Genomic DNA, 14503 nt, shown 5'->3' on the forward strand with positions numbered 1-14503 from the left:
ATTGCTCAATTGGGCGATTGATTGATTCATTGATTCATTGATCCAATGTGTATCAAGTGGCACATATATGACACTTATATGCCTATCTTTAATCTAGATTCCTCCTTCCTCCCAAAAAGTTGGTTGTGCATGCATGAGTGCTAAGTCACTTCAGTTGTGTCTGACTCTTTGCGACACCATGGACCGTAGCCCGCCAGGCTCCTCTGTCCATGGGATTCTACAGGCAAGAGTACTGGAGTGGGTTTCCATGCCCTCCTCTAGGGGATCTTCCCAACCCAGGGACTGAACCTGTGTCTCTTAGGTGTCCAGCGTTGCAGACAGGCTCTTTACCACTAGCACCGCTGGAAGCCCTAAATAGTTGGTTAGGTCTCAGCATCTAATGACAAGTGGATAAAGATAGAAGAACATTAGTTATCATCTTCTCTAGCAGTTTCTCAACTAAATGAGTAAAAAGAGTTCTTTTACAATTTTTTTAAGTGATGTAAGCAAAAAAGAATGAAAACTCTTTAACATAAGATCCAAAACTAATCACTAATGATATCCCAAAATACATCCTCCCAGACCTGTGTTGCAAATCCGTATAGATAAATACACATTTTATATGCAATTGTTTTGTATCTATCTTTTTGCAACTTTCATTTAAAAAATAGACTTTATTTTTTAGAGTAGTTTTACGTTGACTGGAAAATCGAGTAGAAAGTGGAGAGTTTTCCTACGCTCCCTGCCCCCCCACCCCCTTCCCCACTGTGGACAGCAGCGTCAGTCTTAGGACTAGCCCAGACTCCAAGAGTTGGAAGTGTTTTTAGACCCATCAGTCCTCAGCTACGTGGCTGGTCCAGGGGCCACCCCAGCAGGCATTCAACTGTTGGTTATACAGTTAAACCCAGAGGCATGTACATTTGTTACAACTGCTGAACCTACACTGACATCATTATCATGCAGAGGCCACAGTTTACATTAAGGTTCACTGGTGTTATGCATTCTATGGGTTTGGGCAAATGGATAATGACATGTATCCACCATTATAGTATCATCCAGGGTGGTTTCACTACCTTAAAAATCCTCTGTGCTCTACTTATTCACCCCTCCCACCCTCCAACCCCTGGCAACCATGGATCTTTTTGCTGTCTCCAAGTTTTGCCTTTTCCAGAATGTCATAAGTTGGAATCATACAAGATGTAGCTTTTTCCGACTCGCTTCTTTCACTTCATAACTTTCATTTTTCTTTTAACAGTATATTGAGCATGTGTTTCCATGTCAATAAGTATTCTTCTCAAGCGTTGTTAGTTGCTAATATTTCCTTGTATGTTGTGTATTAACTTCTGTGTTTGAGGTTTAAGTTATTTCCTTTTTTTTTTTTACTACTAAAAATAGTGTTGCAGAGGACAGCCTTGTGGGTAAATCTTTGCACACAGCTTAATCATGTCCTTTAGATAAATTATTCGATTTGAGATTGCTCCTACAAAGGTTTTGCTCGTTTCAAGGCACTGCCAAATTGCCCTGCAGAAAGGGTACATCAGTTTCTATTCCAGCTGCTAGAGTATGTGGGGTATTTCCCCACATACTTGCCAACTCTGATTGGTATTGAGATTTTTAATCTTTGCCAGTTTAATAAAGGAGAGATGATATTTATTTGTTTTAATTTATATTTATTGAGTATTAAAGTTTTGTGGTTTTCCATAAAGCATACTGACCATTTGTCTTTTTTTTTTTCCTTTCTTTTACAACTTTTCCATTTTTTTCTATTGGAATAATCATCTTTATAGCATAGGTTTATTAAAAGTGTTTTTCTATTAAGGGTATTGACTGCTTGTAAAGGCCCTCTTTTAATGTCAAAAAATGTCACCAACATCACCACCTAATATGCTGTGGCTAGTTTTTTTTTTCATTTAATCGTTAAGTCATGTCCAACTCTTTGGGACTCCATGGACTGTAGCCCACCAGTCTCCTCTGTCCATGGGATTTTCCAGGCAAGAATACTGGAGTGGGTTGCCATTTCCTTCTCCAGGGGATCTTCCTGATCCAGGGATCAAACCCGCGGCTCCAGCCGCATCTTCTGCATTGCAGGCAGATTCTTTACTGCTGAACCACTGGAGAAGCCCCATACCTAATGTGTGCTACGCTTTTAAAACAATGAATAAAATGGATAAGAAGAATATGTATAGAGTACTTATTCTATGCCAGGCACTGTGCTATGTAAAACAGCCCTGTGAGATAGGATCTGATACCTGTCCCATTGGACAGATGGGGAAACAGAGGCAGGAGTGGGTAGGGAATTTTCTCAAGGTTACACAGCTTGTGAATGGCTGTGCTGGTATCAACTGAGTAACAACACATGTGGTGGCAGAGCTTCTGTGAGTCAATAACACTTTTAAATAAATTTACCTTGTGTTCATCACAAGAGTATCTACATATTAATACATATGCAAATTCATCTGATGTATAAGTGCTAGGTGTATAATTTATTTTTTCTATAGGCAGTGCTTGCTGGACATTTACATCCAACAACTCCCTGTAATAATTTCATGCTTTTTCCTGCTTACCCTCCATGGTCTACTGTTAAGAACCATGTCAGACCTTTTATTTTTCAGGAGGAGGAAACTGAGACTCAGGGCCAGGCAGGACCTCGCTCAGGGACCCCTAGAAAGTTTATGGCACAGTCAGGACTGAGACCCAGGGCTTGGGACCCAGCCCACGTCACCGTGTGCCTCGGGTAGCCCCCTTACCACACATCCCTTTGTCATCAGAGGAGACAATGCGGGATGCTTCAGGGGTGCAAGGCCTGCCAGAGTCTCATGGTGCTAGCCTCTAAGGTACCCCAGTGGGTACAGACTCCCAGTCCCTCTGGCCACACTTGCTGCCGGGCATTCCAGGCCCTTGGCATCCTGCCAAGGGTGAAAACGGAGCTGCAGGCTCCTGAGCTGCATTCTGCCCCCTCCTCTTGGGCCTGCATCTCATTGCTGGGTTTGCAACATGCCTAATCTCCGTGTGTGCAGACTCCGAGGAGCCAGCTGAGAGGGAGCATTGCCAGCAGCTTGGGAGTCCTCCACGAGGCCTGCCGACCACCCCTCCCCCAGGTCCCTCCCCAGGCAAACAGAGCCAGAACAATCCTCAGACACAGTTGCTGGAGCTTCACCTGGCTCCGGCCTTACAGTGCCTGCTGACATGGACCCAGTGAAGGACATACGCCTGTGCTTTCCCTCTCTTCCCAAGGAAGTCCATTCAGTCCTGTCATATCCCGTCTTCTCCCTCCCTGCCCCCATGGCCTTTGTTACAGACACAGAGGATTGTAATACACGTCAGTCACATAAGTGAGGCTTGATTCCAATTCTCCAGGGAGCTGGACCCCTCCAAGAACGAGGAAAACTGAATTGTGTAGTTAGTCAGTAGGTATCAGTAGTGAGTGTTATGTAACCCATTGTGTTTCCCCTTTTGCCTTTGCTGCCAGGAGGCTCAGAACTGAATGGAAAATTAGATCACCAACCATCTTACAACAGATTCTGGGTATAACTAGCATCACTCCTTCTCCATGAGGTCTCTGGTTGTTCAGTTGTCCTGTTGAGTATGGGTTTATGTTATAAATAATCACAATTTTTTTTTTTAAAAAAAGAATGGGATGAAGGTGGGATATAAATGAAAAATAAGACCTGAAAGGAAGTGGTCCATAGACATCTCACTTTGAGATTCAAATGAATGCTTTTCTCATAAGAGGATGGTCTCCGCAGGGCCATTTCAGACTTACAGAACTGTCTGTGGGCCCTTTCCCTCCATCTCTCTCTTGGTCTCTCTCTCTCTCTCTTTCCATCTTTTTTTCTCTGATTTCCTCTCCTCTCCCTCTTCCCCTCCAGCCTTCATTCTCTTATTGTTGCCTACTTCTCCCTCCTCTCCTTTCCCCCTTTGTCTCTATAACCTCCCTCCCCTGTCTCCTCCCTCTTCCTGCTCACTCCCTTGCCTCCGGCAGCCAGTTTACTGTTCAGTTCAGTTCAGTTCAGTCACTCAGTCGTGTCCGACTCTCTGCGACCCCATGAATCGCAGCACGCCAGGCCTCCCTGTCCATCACCAACTCCCGGAGTTCACCCAGACTCACGTCCACTGAGTCAGTGATGCCATCCAGCCATCTCATCCTCTGTCGTCCCCTTCTCCTCCTGCCCCCAATCCCTCCCAGCATCAGAGTCTTTTCCAATGAGTCAACTCTTCGCATGAGGTGGCCAAAGTACTGGAGTTTCAGCTTTAGCATCATTCCTTCCAAAGAACACCCAGGGCTGGTCTCCTTCAGAACGGACTGGTTGGATCTCCTTGCAGTCCAAGGGACTCTCAAGAGTCTTCTCCAACACCACACTTCAAAAGCATCAATTCTTCGGCGCTCAGCTTTCTTCACAGTCCACCTCTCGCATCCACATGACCACAGGAAAAACCATAGCCTTGACTAGACGGACCTTTGTTGGCAAAGTAATGTCTCTGCTTTTGAATATGCTATCTGGGTTGGTCATAACTTTCCTTCCAAGGAGTAAGCGTCTTTTAATTTCATGGCTGCAGTCACCATCTGCAGTGATTTTGGAGCCCAAAAAGATAAAGTCTGTCACTGTTTCCACTGTTTCCCCACCTATTTCCCATGAAGTGGTGGGACCAGATGCCATGATCTTTGTTTTCTGAACGTTGAGCTTTAAGCCAACTTTTTCACTCTCCTCTTTCACTTTCATCAAGAGGCTTTTTAGTTCCTCTTCACTTTCTGCCATAAGGGTGGTGTCATCTGCATATCTGAGGTGATTTATATTTCTCCTGGCAATCTTGATTCCAGCTTGTGCTTCTCCCAGCCCAGTGTTTCTCATGATGTACTCTGCATAGAAGTTAAATAAGCAGGGTGACAATATACAGCCTTGACGTACTCCTTTTCCGATTTGGAACCAGTCTGTTGTTCCATGTCCAGTTCTAACTGTTGCTTCCTGACCTGCATACAGATTTCTCAAGAGGCAGATCAGGTGGTCTGGTATTCTCATCTCTTGAAGAATTTTCCACAGTTGATTGTGATCTACACAGTCAAAGGCTTTGGCATAGTCAATAAAGCAGAAATAGATGTTTTTCTGGAACTCTCTTGCTTTTTCGATGATCCAGCGGATGTTGGCAATTTGATCTCTGGTTTCTCTGCCTTTTCTAAAACCAGCTTAAACATCTGGAAGTTCATGGTTCACATATTGCTGAAGCCTGGCTTGGAGAATTTTGAGCATTACTTTACTAGTGTGAGGCAGTGCCAAAGAATGCTCAAACTACTGCACAATTGCACTCATCTCACACACTAGTAAAGTAATGCTCAAAATTCTCCAAGCCAGGCTTCAGCAATATGTGAACCGTGAACTTCCTGATGTTCAAGCTGGTTTTAGAAAAGACAGATGAACCAGAGATCAAATTGCCAACATCCGCTGGATCATGGAAAAAGCAAGAGAGTTCCAGAAAAAACATCTATTTCTGCTTTATTGACTATGCCAAAGCCTTTGACTGTGTGGATCACAATCAACTGTGGAAATTTCTTCAAGAGATGGGAATACCAGACCACCTGATCTGCCTCTTGAGAAATCTGTATGCAGGTCAGGAAGCAACAGTTAGAACTGGACATGGAACAACAGACTGGTTCCAAATCGGAAAAGGAGTACGTCAAGGCTGTATATTGTCACCCTCTTTATTTAACTTATATGCAGAGTACATCATGAGAAACACTGGACTGGAAAAAACACAAGCTGGAATCAAGATTGCCAGGAGAAATACAAATCACCTCAGATATGCAGATGACACCACCTTTATGGCAGAAAGTGAAGAGGAACTAAAAAGCCTCTTGATGAAAGTGAAAGAGGAGAGTGAAAAAGTTGGCTTAAAGCTCAACATTCAGAAAACGAAGATCACGGCATCTGGTCCCATCACTTCATGGGAAATAGATGGGAAAACAGTGGAAACAGTGTCAGACTTTATTTTTCTGGGCTCCAAAATCACTGCAGATGGTGACTGCAGCCATGAAATTAAAAGATGCTTACTCCTTGGAAGGAAAGTTACGACCAACCTAGATAGCATATTCAAAAGCAGAGACATTACTTTGCCAACAAAGGTCCGTCTAGTCAAGGCTATGGTTTTTCCTGTGGTCATGTATGGATGTGAGAGTTGGACTGTGAAGAAGGCTGAGCACTGAAGAATTGATGCTTTTGAAGTGTGGTGTTGGAGAAGACTCTTGAGAGTCCCTTGGACTGCAAGGAGATCCAACCAGACCATTCTGAAGGAGATCAGTCCTGGGTTCTTTGGAAGATCAGTTCTTTGGAAGGAATGATGCTAAAGCTGAAACTCCAGTACTTTGGCCACCTCATGCGAAGAGTTGACTCATTGGAAAAGACTCTGATGCTGGGAGGGATTGGGGGCAGGAGGAGAAGGGGACGACAGAGGATGAGATGGCTGGATGGCATCACTGACTCAGTGGATGTGAGTCTGGGTGAACTGGACCGGGAGGCCTGGCGTGCTGCGATTCATGGGGTCGCAGAGAGTCGGACACGACTGAGCAACTGATCTGATCTGATCTGATTACTAGCGTGTGAGATGAGTGCAATTGTGCAGAAGTTTGAGCATTCTTTGGCATTGCCTTTCTTTGGGATTGGAATGAAAACTGACCTTTTCCAGTCCTGTGGCCACTGCTGAGTTTTCCAAATTTGCTGGCATATTGAGTGCTGCACTTTCACAGCATCATCTTTCAGGATTTGAAATAGCTCAACTGGAATTCCATCACCTCCACTAGCTTTGTTCGTAGTGATGCTTTCTAAGGCCCACTTGACTTCACATTCCAGGATGTCTGGCTCTAGGTCAGTGATCACACCATCGTGATTTTCTGAGTCATGAAGATCTTTTTTGTACAGCTCTCCTGTGTATTCCTGCCACCTCTTCCTAATATCTCCTTTTTCTGTTAGGTCCATACCATTTCTGTCCTTTATCAAGCCCATCTTTGCATGAAATGTTCCCTTGGTATCTCTAATTTTCTTGAAGAGATCTCTAGTCTTTCCCATTCTGTTGTTTTCCTCTATTTCTTTGCATTGATCGCTGAGGAAGGCTTTCTTATCTCTTCTTGCTATTCTTTGGAACTCTGCATTCAGATGCTTATATCTTTCCTTTTCTCCTTTGCTTTTCACTTCTCTTCTTTTCACAGCTATATGTAAGGCCTCACCAGACAGCCATTTTGCTTTTTTGCATTCCTTTTCCATGGGGATGGTCTCGATCCCTGTCTCCTGTATAATGTCACGAACCTCCGTCCATAGTTCATCAGGCACTTTATCTATCAGATCTAGGCCCTTAAATCTATTTCTCACTTCCACTGTATAATCATAAGGGATTTGATTTAGGTCATACCTGAATGGTCTAGTGGTTTTCCCTACTTTCTTCAATTTCAGTCTGAATTTGGCAATAAGTAGCTCATGATCTGAGCCACAGTCAGCTCCTGGTCTTGTTTTTGCTGACCGTATAGAGCTTTCCATCTTTGGCTGCAAAGAATATAATCAATCTGATTTTGGTGTTGACCATCTGGTGATGTCCATGTGTAGAGTCTTCTCTTGTGTTGTTGGAAGAGGGTGTGTGTTATGACCAGTGCATTCTCTTGGCAAAATTCTGTTAGCCTTTGCCCTGCTTCATTCTGTATTCCAAGGCCAAATTTGCCTGTTACTCCAGGTGTTTCTTGATTTCCTACTTTTGCATTCCAGTCCCCTATAATGAAAAGGACATCTTTTTTGGGTGTTAGTTCTAAAAGGTCTTGTAGGTCTTCATAGAACTGTTCAACTTCAGCTTAAGCGTTACTGGTTGGGGCATAGACTTGGATTACTGTGATATTGAATGGTTTACCTTGGAAATGAACAGAGATCATTCTGTCGTTTTTGAGATTGCATCCAAGTACTGCATTTCAGACTCTTTTGTTGACCATGATGGCTACTCCATTTCTTCTGAGGGATTCCTGCCCACAGTAGTAGATATAATGGTCATCTGATTTAAATTCACCCATTCCAGTCCATTTTAGTTTGGTGATTCCTAGAAGTCGACGTTCACTCTTGCCATCTCCTGTTTGACCACTTCCAATTTGCCTTGATTCATGGACCTAACATTCCAGGTTCCTATGTAATATTGCTCTTTACAGCATCTGACCTTGCTTCTATCACCAGTCACATCCACAGCTGGGTATTGTTTTTGCTTTGGCTCCATCCCTTCATTCTTTCTGGAGTTATTTCTCCACTGATCTCCAGTAGCATAATGGGCACCTACTGACCTGGGGAGTTCCTCTTTCAGTATCCTATCATTTTGCCTTTTCATACTGTTCATGGGGTTTTCAAGACAAGAATACTGAAGTGGTTTGCCATTCCCTTCTCCAGTGGACCACATTCTGTCAGACCTCTCCACCATGACCCACCCATCTTGGGTGGTCCCACAGGGCATGGCTTAGTTTCATTGAGTTAGACAAAGCTGTGGTCCTAGTGTGATTAGATTGACTAGTTTTCTGTGAGTATGGTTTCAGTGTGTCTGCCCTCTGATGCCCTCTTGCAACACCTACCGTCTTACTTGGGTTTCTCTTACCTTGGACGAGGGGAATCTCCTCACCACCACCCCTCTTGACCTTGAACGTGGAGTAGCTGGAGTTTACTGTTAACATCTCTTATAAACCCTCAGCACTTGGCTCTTTCCAGGGCTCTGACCCCATCTTTGTCTCATTGATTTCTCTGGGCAATTTTGATTATTTCCATTTCGCCAAGGAAGACACTCGGAGAAGGCAATGGCACCCCACTCCAATACTCTTGCCTGGAAAATCCCATGGATGGAGGAGACTGGTAGGCTGCAGTCCATGGGGTCGCTGAGAGTCAGACATGACTGAGCAACTTCACTTTCACTTTTCACTTTCATGCACTGGAGAAGGAAATGGCAACCCACTCCAGTGTTCTTGCCTGGAGAATCCCAGGGATGGGGGAGCCTGGTAGGCTGCCGTCCATGGGGTTGCACAGTCGGACACTACTGAAGTGACTTAGCAGCAGCAAGGAAGACACTAAGGCTTGGAGCATTGAAGTCACGTGCCTGTGGTTGCACAGTTTGTGCTTTACACTTATCAAATCCAAGCTCCAGGCCTCAGGAATCTAATTCCCTCACACTCTCACTTTCTCTCACTGCCTCTAGATACCAGCCTCACCCACCTTGTCTAGTAGAGGTCATGAGAAAGTGCCCCAAGAAGAGGGTTCAAAACAATAACCCACCTACCCTGTCACCCCCTTGACATCTCTTATAGGGTTGAGATTCTCAATGGGGACAGAAGGACATGTTAGTGGAGGTAGGGTGAGTTATGACATGTTTCATTTGTCCATTTATTCCCTAGACAAATATTTATTGAGAATACGCTGTGTTGCTAGGCCAGGCTGAGACCAGGTAAGGAAAGCAAGGGTAAAATTTAAGGAGGCACTCACTCTCAGGTACCAATCCTGCAAGTGCATGACCCTGAGAATGAGAGCTTCCTTAACATTTATTTTCTAGTGTCTTGCTTGTCTTTCACTTATTTCTGCCGGGATGTCAGACACTGTTACAAGTGCTGACCATTCAGTGGTGAGCAAAAAGGCCTGCACTCTGCCCTTGGCGAGCTTCTAATCTATTATGGGAAACAGATAACAATCAAACAATCATGTTAAAAAGAGACTGTTCTAAGGATGACAGGGGCCATGAGGAAAGGGACATAGGGCTAGAGAGGATATTATGGGGGGTGGCAGTGAGAGCTGAAGGATGGGTAGGAGTTTTCCAGGTGAAATGCAGATGGAATACAAAGCAAGTTCACAGGCTCCCTGGCAAGGTGGAACATGGGGTACAGGTGGAGGATGGTGTACAGGTGTAGCTGGGGGTGGGCAGAGGGGCGAGAATAGGAGTGCTCAATGCAAAATGGTCCCCACCAGTCAGTTCCTAATAGAGTGCTAGAGTTTGCAAATGACTGATTTAAATCCAATCCATTGGAAAGAATTCAAGGGCACTCCTTCATGACATCACTCATACCCACCTGCCCAACGAGCTTTCTTCAGTTGATGTGCAGAGATGGTGACCGGATCCCTCCAATTTCATCTCTGTCCATTAAACACAGAGATGTCTGATAGAACCTAATACTTGCCACATTTTCCTGATGAAGAAATGGGAGCACAGAGAAGTTAGAAAGCCCACTGTCTTAGCTTGGGCTGTCATAACAAAATCTCATAAACTGGGTGTCTTAAACAGCAAAATTTATTTCTCACAGTTCAGGAGACTGGGAAGTCCAAGATCTAGGTGCTGGCTCATTTGGTTCCTGGTGAAGGCTCTCTTCTTGGCTTGCAGACAGTTACCTTCCCACTGCCCTTACCTGGTGCAGAGAGAGAGCAGGAGGGAGCAAGAGGAAGAGCACTCTGGTGTCTCTTCCTCTTCTTAAAGGGCACCAACCCTCTTAGATTGGGGCCCCATCCATATGATCTCATTTAAACTTATCACCTCCTTATAGGCCCTCTCTCCAAATATAGGCACATTGAAGAACATTGAGTCCTTAACACCTGCTCAGGGTCCCACAGCCAGTCACAGGGGTTTGAACACAGGCAGCAGAGAAGGCAATGGCACCCCACTCCAGTACTCTTACCTGGAAAATCCCATGGATGGAGGAGCCTGGTAGGCTGCAGTCCATGGGGTCTCTAAGAGTTGGGCTCGGCTGAGCGACTTCACTTTCACTTTCATGCATTGGAAATGGCAACCCACTCCAGTGTTCTTGCCTGGAGAATCCCAGGGATGGGAGCCTGGTGGGCTGCCGTCTATGGGGTCACACAGAGTCGGACACGACTGAAGTGACTTAGCAGCAGCAGCAGCGGTGGATGCTGGGGGCCCAGACTCCTCAACTCTAGACTAACTGGCTCAGAATGTGTTGTGTGTGAATGTTGTCCATCCAGTTGAGAAGTGAGCCTCAGAGCAGGGGTATTCAGGGATCCCTTAAAATTCCATTGGGTTCACCCTGCAGTCCAGAACCCACCCGGGATTGGTGATTTCAATGATCCTTCTGGAAGAATGGGCTGAGGTTGTGGCATAGAAGTGAACCAGTCCAGACAAGACGTTTACCTTTGGGGGTCCTCCTGTTTCCAATTAACTCAGAGGAGGCCCCAGGCTCCAGTGAGGACGTCACCACGAATGGCTTGTGTGACCTTGGGGGAGTCACTTGACACACTTCCAGCCCCAGGTTCCTGCCTCGGTGACCACCGCCCCACCTCCCCACCCCAACCCCTGCCACCATCACTGGCGGCTGGGGGCCATTTGGTTGGCCAGCCAAGATCCTGGCGTGAGGCCCTTCGCAGATGCGGGTCGCCACCCGAGGCCGCGCAGGTGGGGAAGGGGCGGGCTTGCGATGCGTGGCTGGCAACTTGAGTGTCGGCGACTTCGCTCTGGCCCCGCCGTAGGCCGTGCAGAGTGGGCTGCGGGGGCTGGGGGTGGGGGTGGGGGGGACCCGCGGCGGGCCACGGGGCCCAGCCTCCCCGGCGCTCTCGTCCTACCCAGACGCCCCGCGGGGCGCCCCCCAGCCCGCGTGGGGGCCGAGCCCCGCGAGAGGGGCTGGAATCCCTCCCAGGCGGGGGGTGGGGGGGGCCCTCCCGAGCGCCCGCTTCCTCCCTCTCCCCGCGCGCCCCCCTCCCGGCCGCCAGCCAGCTACGTGCCCCCGGGGCCGGCAAGAAGCCACATGCCCCCGCAAGGAATGCCGGGCCCGGCGGGCGGGCGGGGGGCGGGCGCCGGGCAGGGCCGGGCCGGCCCGGGAGCGCCCCGCCGCGAAGGTTGGTGAGAGGCGGCGGAGGGCGAGCCCGCGCCCTTCCCGGTTCCCAGCGCCGCCCCTGCGCCCGGCCGGTGCGCCGCACGGGCCGAATCGCAGCGTCTCACACTTTCCCCGCCGGACCCGTGGCGGGGACGACCCGCGAGCTCCGGGGGCGGGGGTGCCCGGGGGACCGGGGGTGGTGGGGGGAGGCTGGGGCGGGGCGGTTCGGCCGGACCCGGGCCGCCCGCGCCCCCCTCCCCGCGGCCCCCCCCAACACGTCCCTGCCGGCTCGGAGAAGGGGGCAGGCCGGCACGTCTCCCCACACCCCTCCCCGCTGCCGGCGGCTTTGGGGCCCCGGTGGGGAGCAGGGGGCTGATTAGCAGAGGAGCAGGGGTGTGGCCAGCGGGGCCCCGGGTAGTGAGTCACACACGCTGCTCGCCCAGTCCCGGGGCCGAGCGCGCTCGCAGCCCGAGCTGAGCGCTGCCCTGACCCGAAGAGTGTCCCCGGGCTTGGCATGAGGACCCTGGGGTGCCAAGGGAGGGGCTGAAGCCCAGCGCGGTGGTGGAGGAGGGCGGTAAGCTGCGGGCTAGGGAGACTCCCCTAGAGAGAGCTGGGTGGGGCTTGGAGTCAGGGCCGCCCACGCGGGGACCCCCCCCCCCCAAACCAGGCCCCGCCTGTACCTGCTCTGAGCTGGCAAAGCGTGCCTGGCTGCATTCCCTGGCAGCCCTGGGTGAGGGGCTCTGCAGCCAGGCGCTCGGGGCCCATTTCATCTGCCTGCCCCGCTTTGGCCCCCGCTGGACTTGAGCGGATCCCCGCCCTGTTTCCCCACGCTGCAAAGTTTTGTGCGGAGGCTCCTATGGGTCCCTCATACCCTTTGCCCCCTGGGCTTGGGGTCCAGGCTGTGCTTCGAAGCCCTGCCTCCTGGCCTGAGCTCCTCCCGGCCCCTGACCCCATGGGGCTGGTGGCTCCAGTCGTCCCCAGGACCAGCCCGGGGTAGAAATGGCATTTCCTCTTGGCCCAGCTACAGCTGTTTTTGTTGTCTGTGTTCTCAAGCGCTTCCTCTAGGGATGGCAGGGAGGGTAACCAGACTCCATGGGACCCCCGCTTGCCCTCTCGCCACTCACCCCTCTTCCCCTGTCTCTTTGATCCTCTTCCTGCGCTGGTCCCGCCTTCGCGCCCCCAGGACAGAATGACTGAGAACATGAAGGAGTGCCTGGCACAGAGCACGGCGGCGGTGGGGGAGATGGTGACAGTGGTGAAGACGGAGGTCTGCTCTCCGCTCCGGGACCAGGAGTATGGCCAACCCTGGTGAGGCCCCAGGGTGGGGGCAGGCGAGGGAGAAGGGGGGCATCGCCCGGCGGGCTTGATTGGAGACCCTGGGAAGAGAGCTCTCTCTTGCCCTCCTCTGGGCAACTCCTAGGACCAGGGGTGGGCACGGGCTCTAGAAAAACCCAAGCAGTGACCCAAGAAGGCCTGAACCCAGGTCTCAGGACCCCTATCTTTCTACTATCCGCTGCATCAGACAAGCAGGCTGCCTGGGGTTCCTCTACCTGCCCCATCCTTGTGGCCTTTGGGCCAAGTTCTTGGCTTCTCTGCCCACCAGCCTCTCACTCTGATGGCTTTGTGCTTTCTCTACTGGCCCCTGTCCTGGCCAGCTCTAGGAGATCAGACCCCTCGGTCATGGAAGTGGAGCCCAGGAAACTGAAGGGAAAACGTGACCTCATCATGCCCAAAAGCTTCCAGCAAGTGGACTTCTGGTGTAAGTGGAGCTTGGGGCTATTCCTGACCACGCTGACCATCACCCCCACCCCCACCCCATCTCTGCTTAGGGGATTTGCAGAGGCAACTCTGACGATAGGCACTCACCTATTGTGTACATAAGACACAGGTCCAGGCCTCAGTGAATCCTCACCCTTAGCCGCTGAGGTGTCTATTATTTGGTCCCATTCTCCAGGGGAGGACACTGGTAGGTTTGGTGAGGGTTAAGGACCTCCTGGCTCAGCTCCCCCAGCTCACAGATGCACACCCATCTGACTCCAGTCATGGGCTTTCTTCTGTTGTTTCAAATTTGAAACAAAGGGGGCTAGTGGCTTCCTTGGCATTGGCAGATGTGCCCCTTGAGTCGCCAGGGAGGGGGGTGGGGTATCGCTACTGAAGATGCAGGGGCCTGTGGCTCTGGGGGTAGAGCCAGGGCTGGGACTCGTGAGTCTCACGCTGTGTGCTTGCCACTGGTCTACGCTGTGCTCAGGGTGGGTTTCTCATCAGCCCCTCAGCCACCTCATGGGGCTCTCTCCCCCTGCAACAACTGAAGCGCTCTTTCCTCTTTCTGTCCCTGCAGTCTGTGAGTCCTGCCAGGAATACTTTGTGGATGAGTGCCCGAACCACGGTCCCCCAGTGTTTGTGTCTGACACGCCGGTGCCCGTGGGCATCCCAGACCGGGCCGCCCTCACCATCCCCCAGGGCATGGAGGTGGTCAAGGAAGCCAGTGGGGAGAATGACGTGCGTTGCATAAATGAGGTCATCCCCAAGGGCCGCATCTTCGGCCCCTATGAGGGGCAGATCTCCACCCAGGACAAATCAGCTGGCTTCTTCTCGTGGCTGGTGAGTGTCTCCTGGGCCGTGCCTCGGTAAAGGGTGCCGCGAACGTGGAAGGAAACCAGCAGGGGGAGCCATATGCTGGCCCAGGCTGGTCCCAGAGCTTTTCTGCCATCACTGCTG

General features: G+C 50.0%; 1 protein-coding gene across 3 annotated transcripts in view; it reads left to right on the top strand.

The window, feature by feature from the left end:
• PRDM11 (PR/SET domain 11) overlaps window positions 1-14503 on the top strand; it is a 90417-nt gene that overhangs the window by 27169 nt on the left and 48745 nt on the right. For all 3 annotated transcript variants that reach the window (XM_055546944.1, XM_055546942.1, XM_055546943.1), the window contains exons 2-4: window positions 12969-13093; window positions 13441-13544; window positions 14124-14386. In XM_055546944.1, the coding sequence (XP_055402919.1) occupies window positions 12975-13093; window positions 13441-13544; window positions 14124-14386 (486 nt within the window). In that variant the 5' untranslated portion in view covers window positions 12969-12974. The remainder of the gene's footprint in view (window positions 1-12968; window positions 13094-13440; window positions 13545-14123; window positions 14387-14503) is intronic.

This window comes from Bubalus kerabau, chromosome 15, assembly GCF_029407905.1.
Source record: "Bubalus kerabau isolate K-KA32 ecotype Philippines breed swamp buffalo chromosome 15, PCC_UOA_SB_1v2, whole genome shotgun sequence".
Lineage (NCBI taxonomy): Eukaryota > Metazoa > Chordata > Mammalia > Artiodactyla > Bovidae > Bubalus > Bubalus kerabau.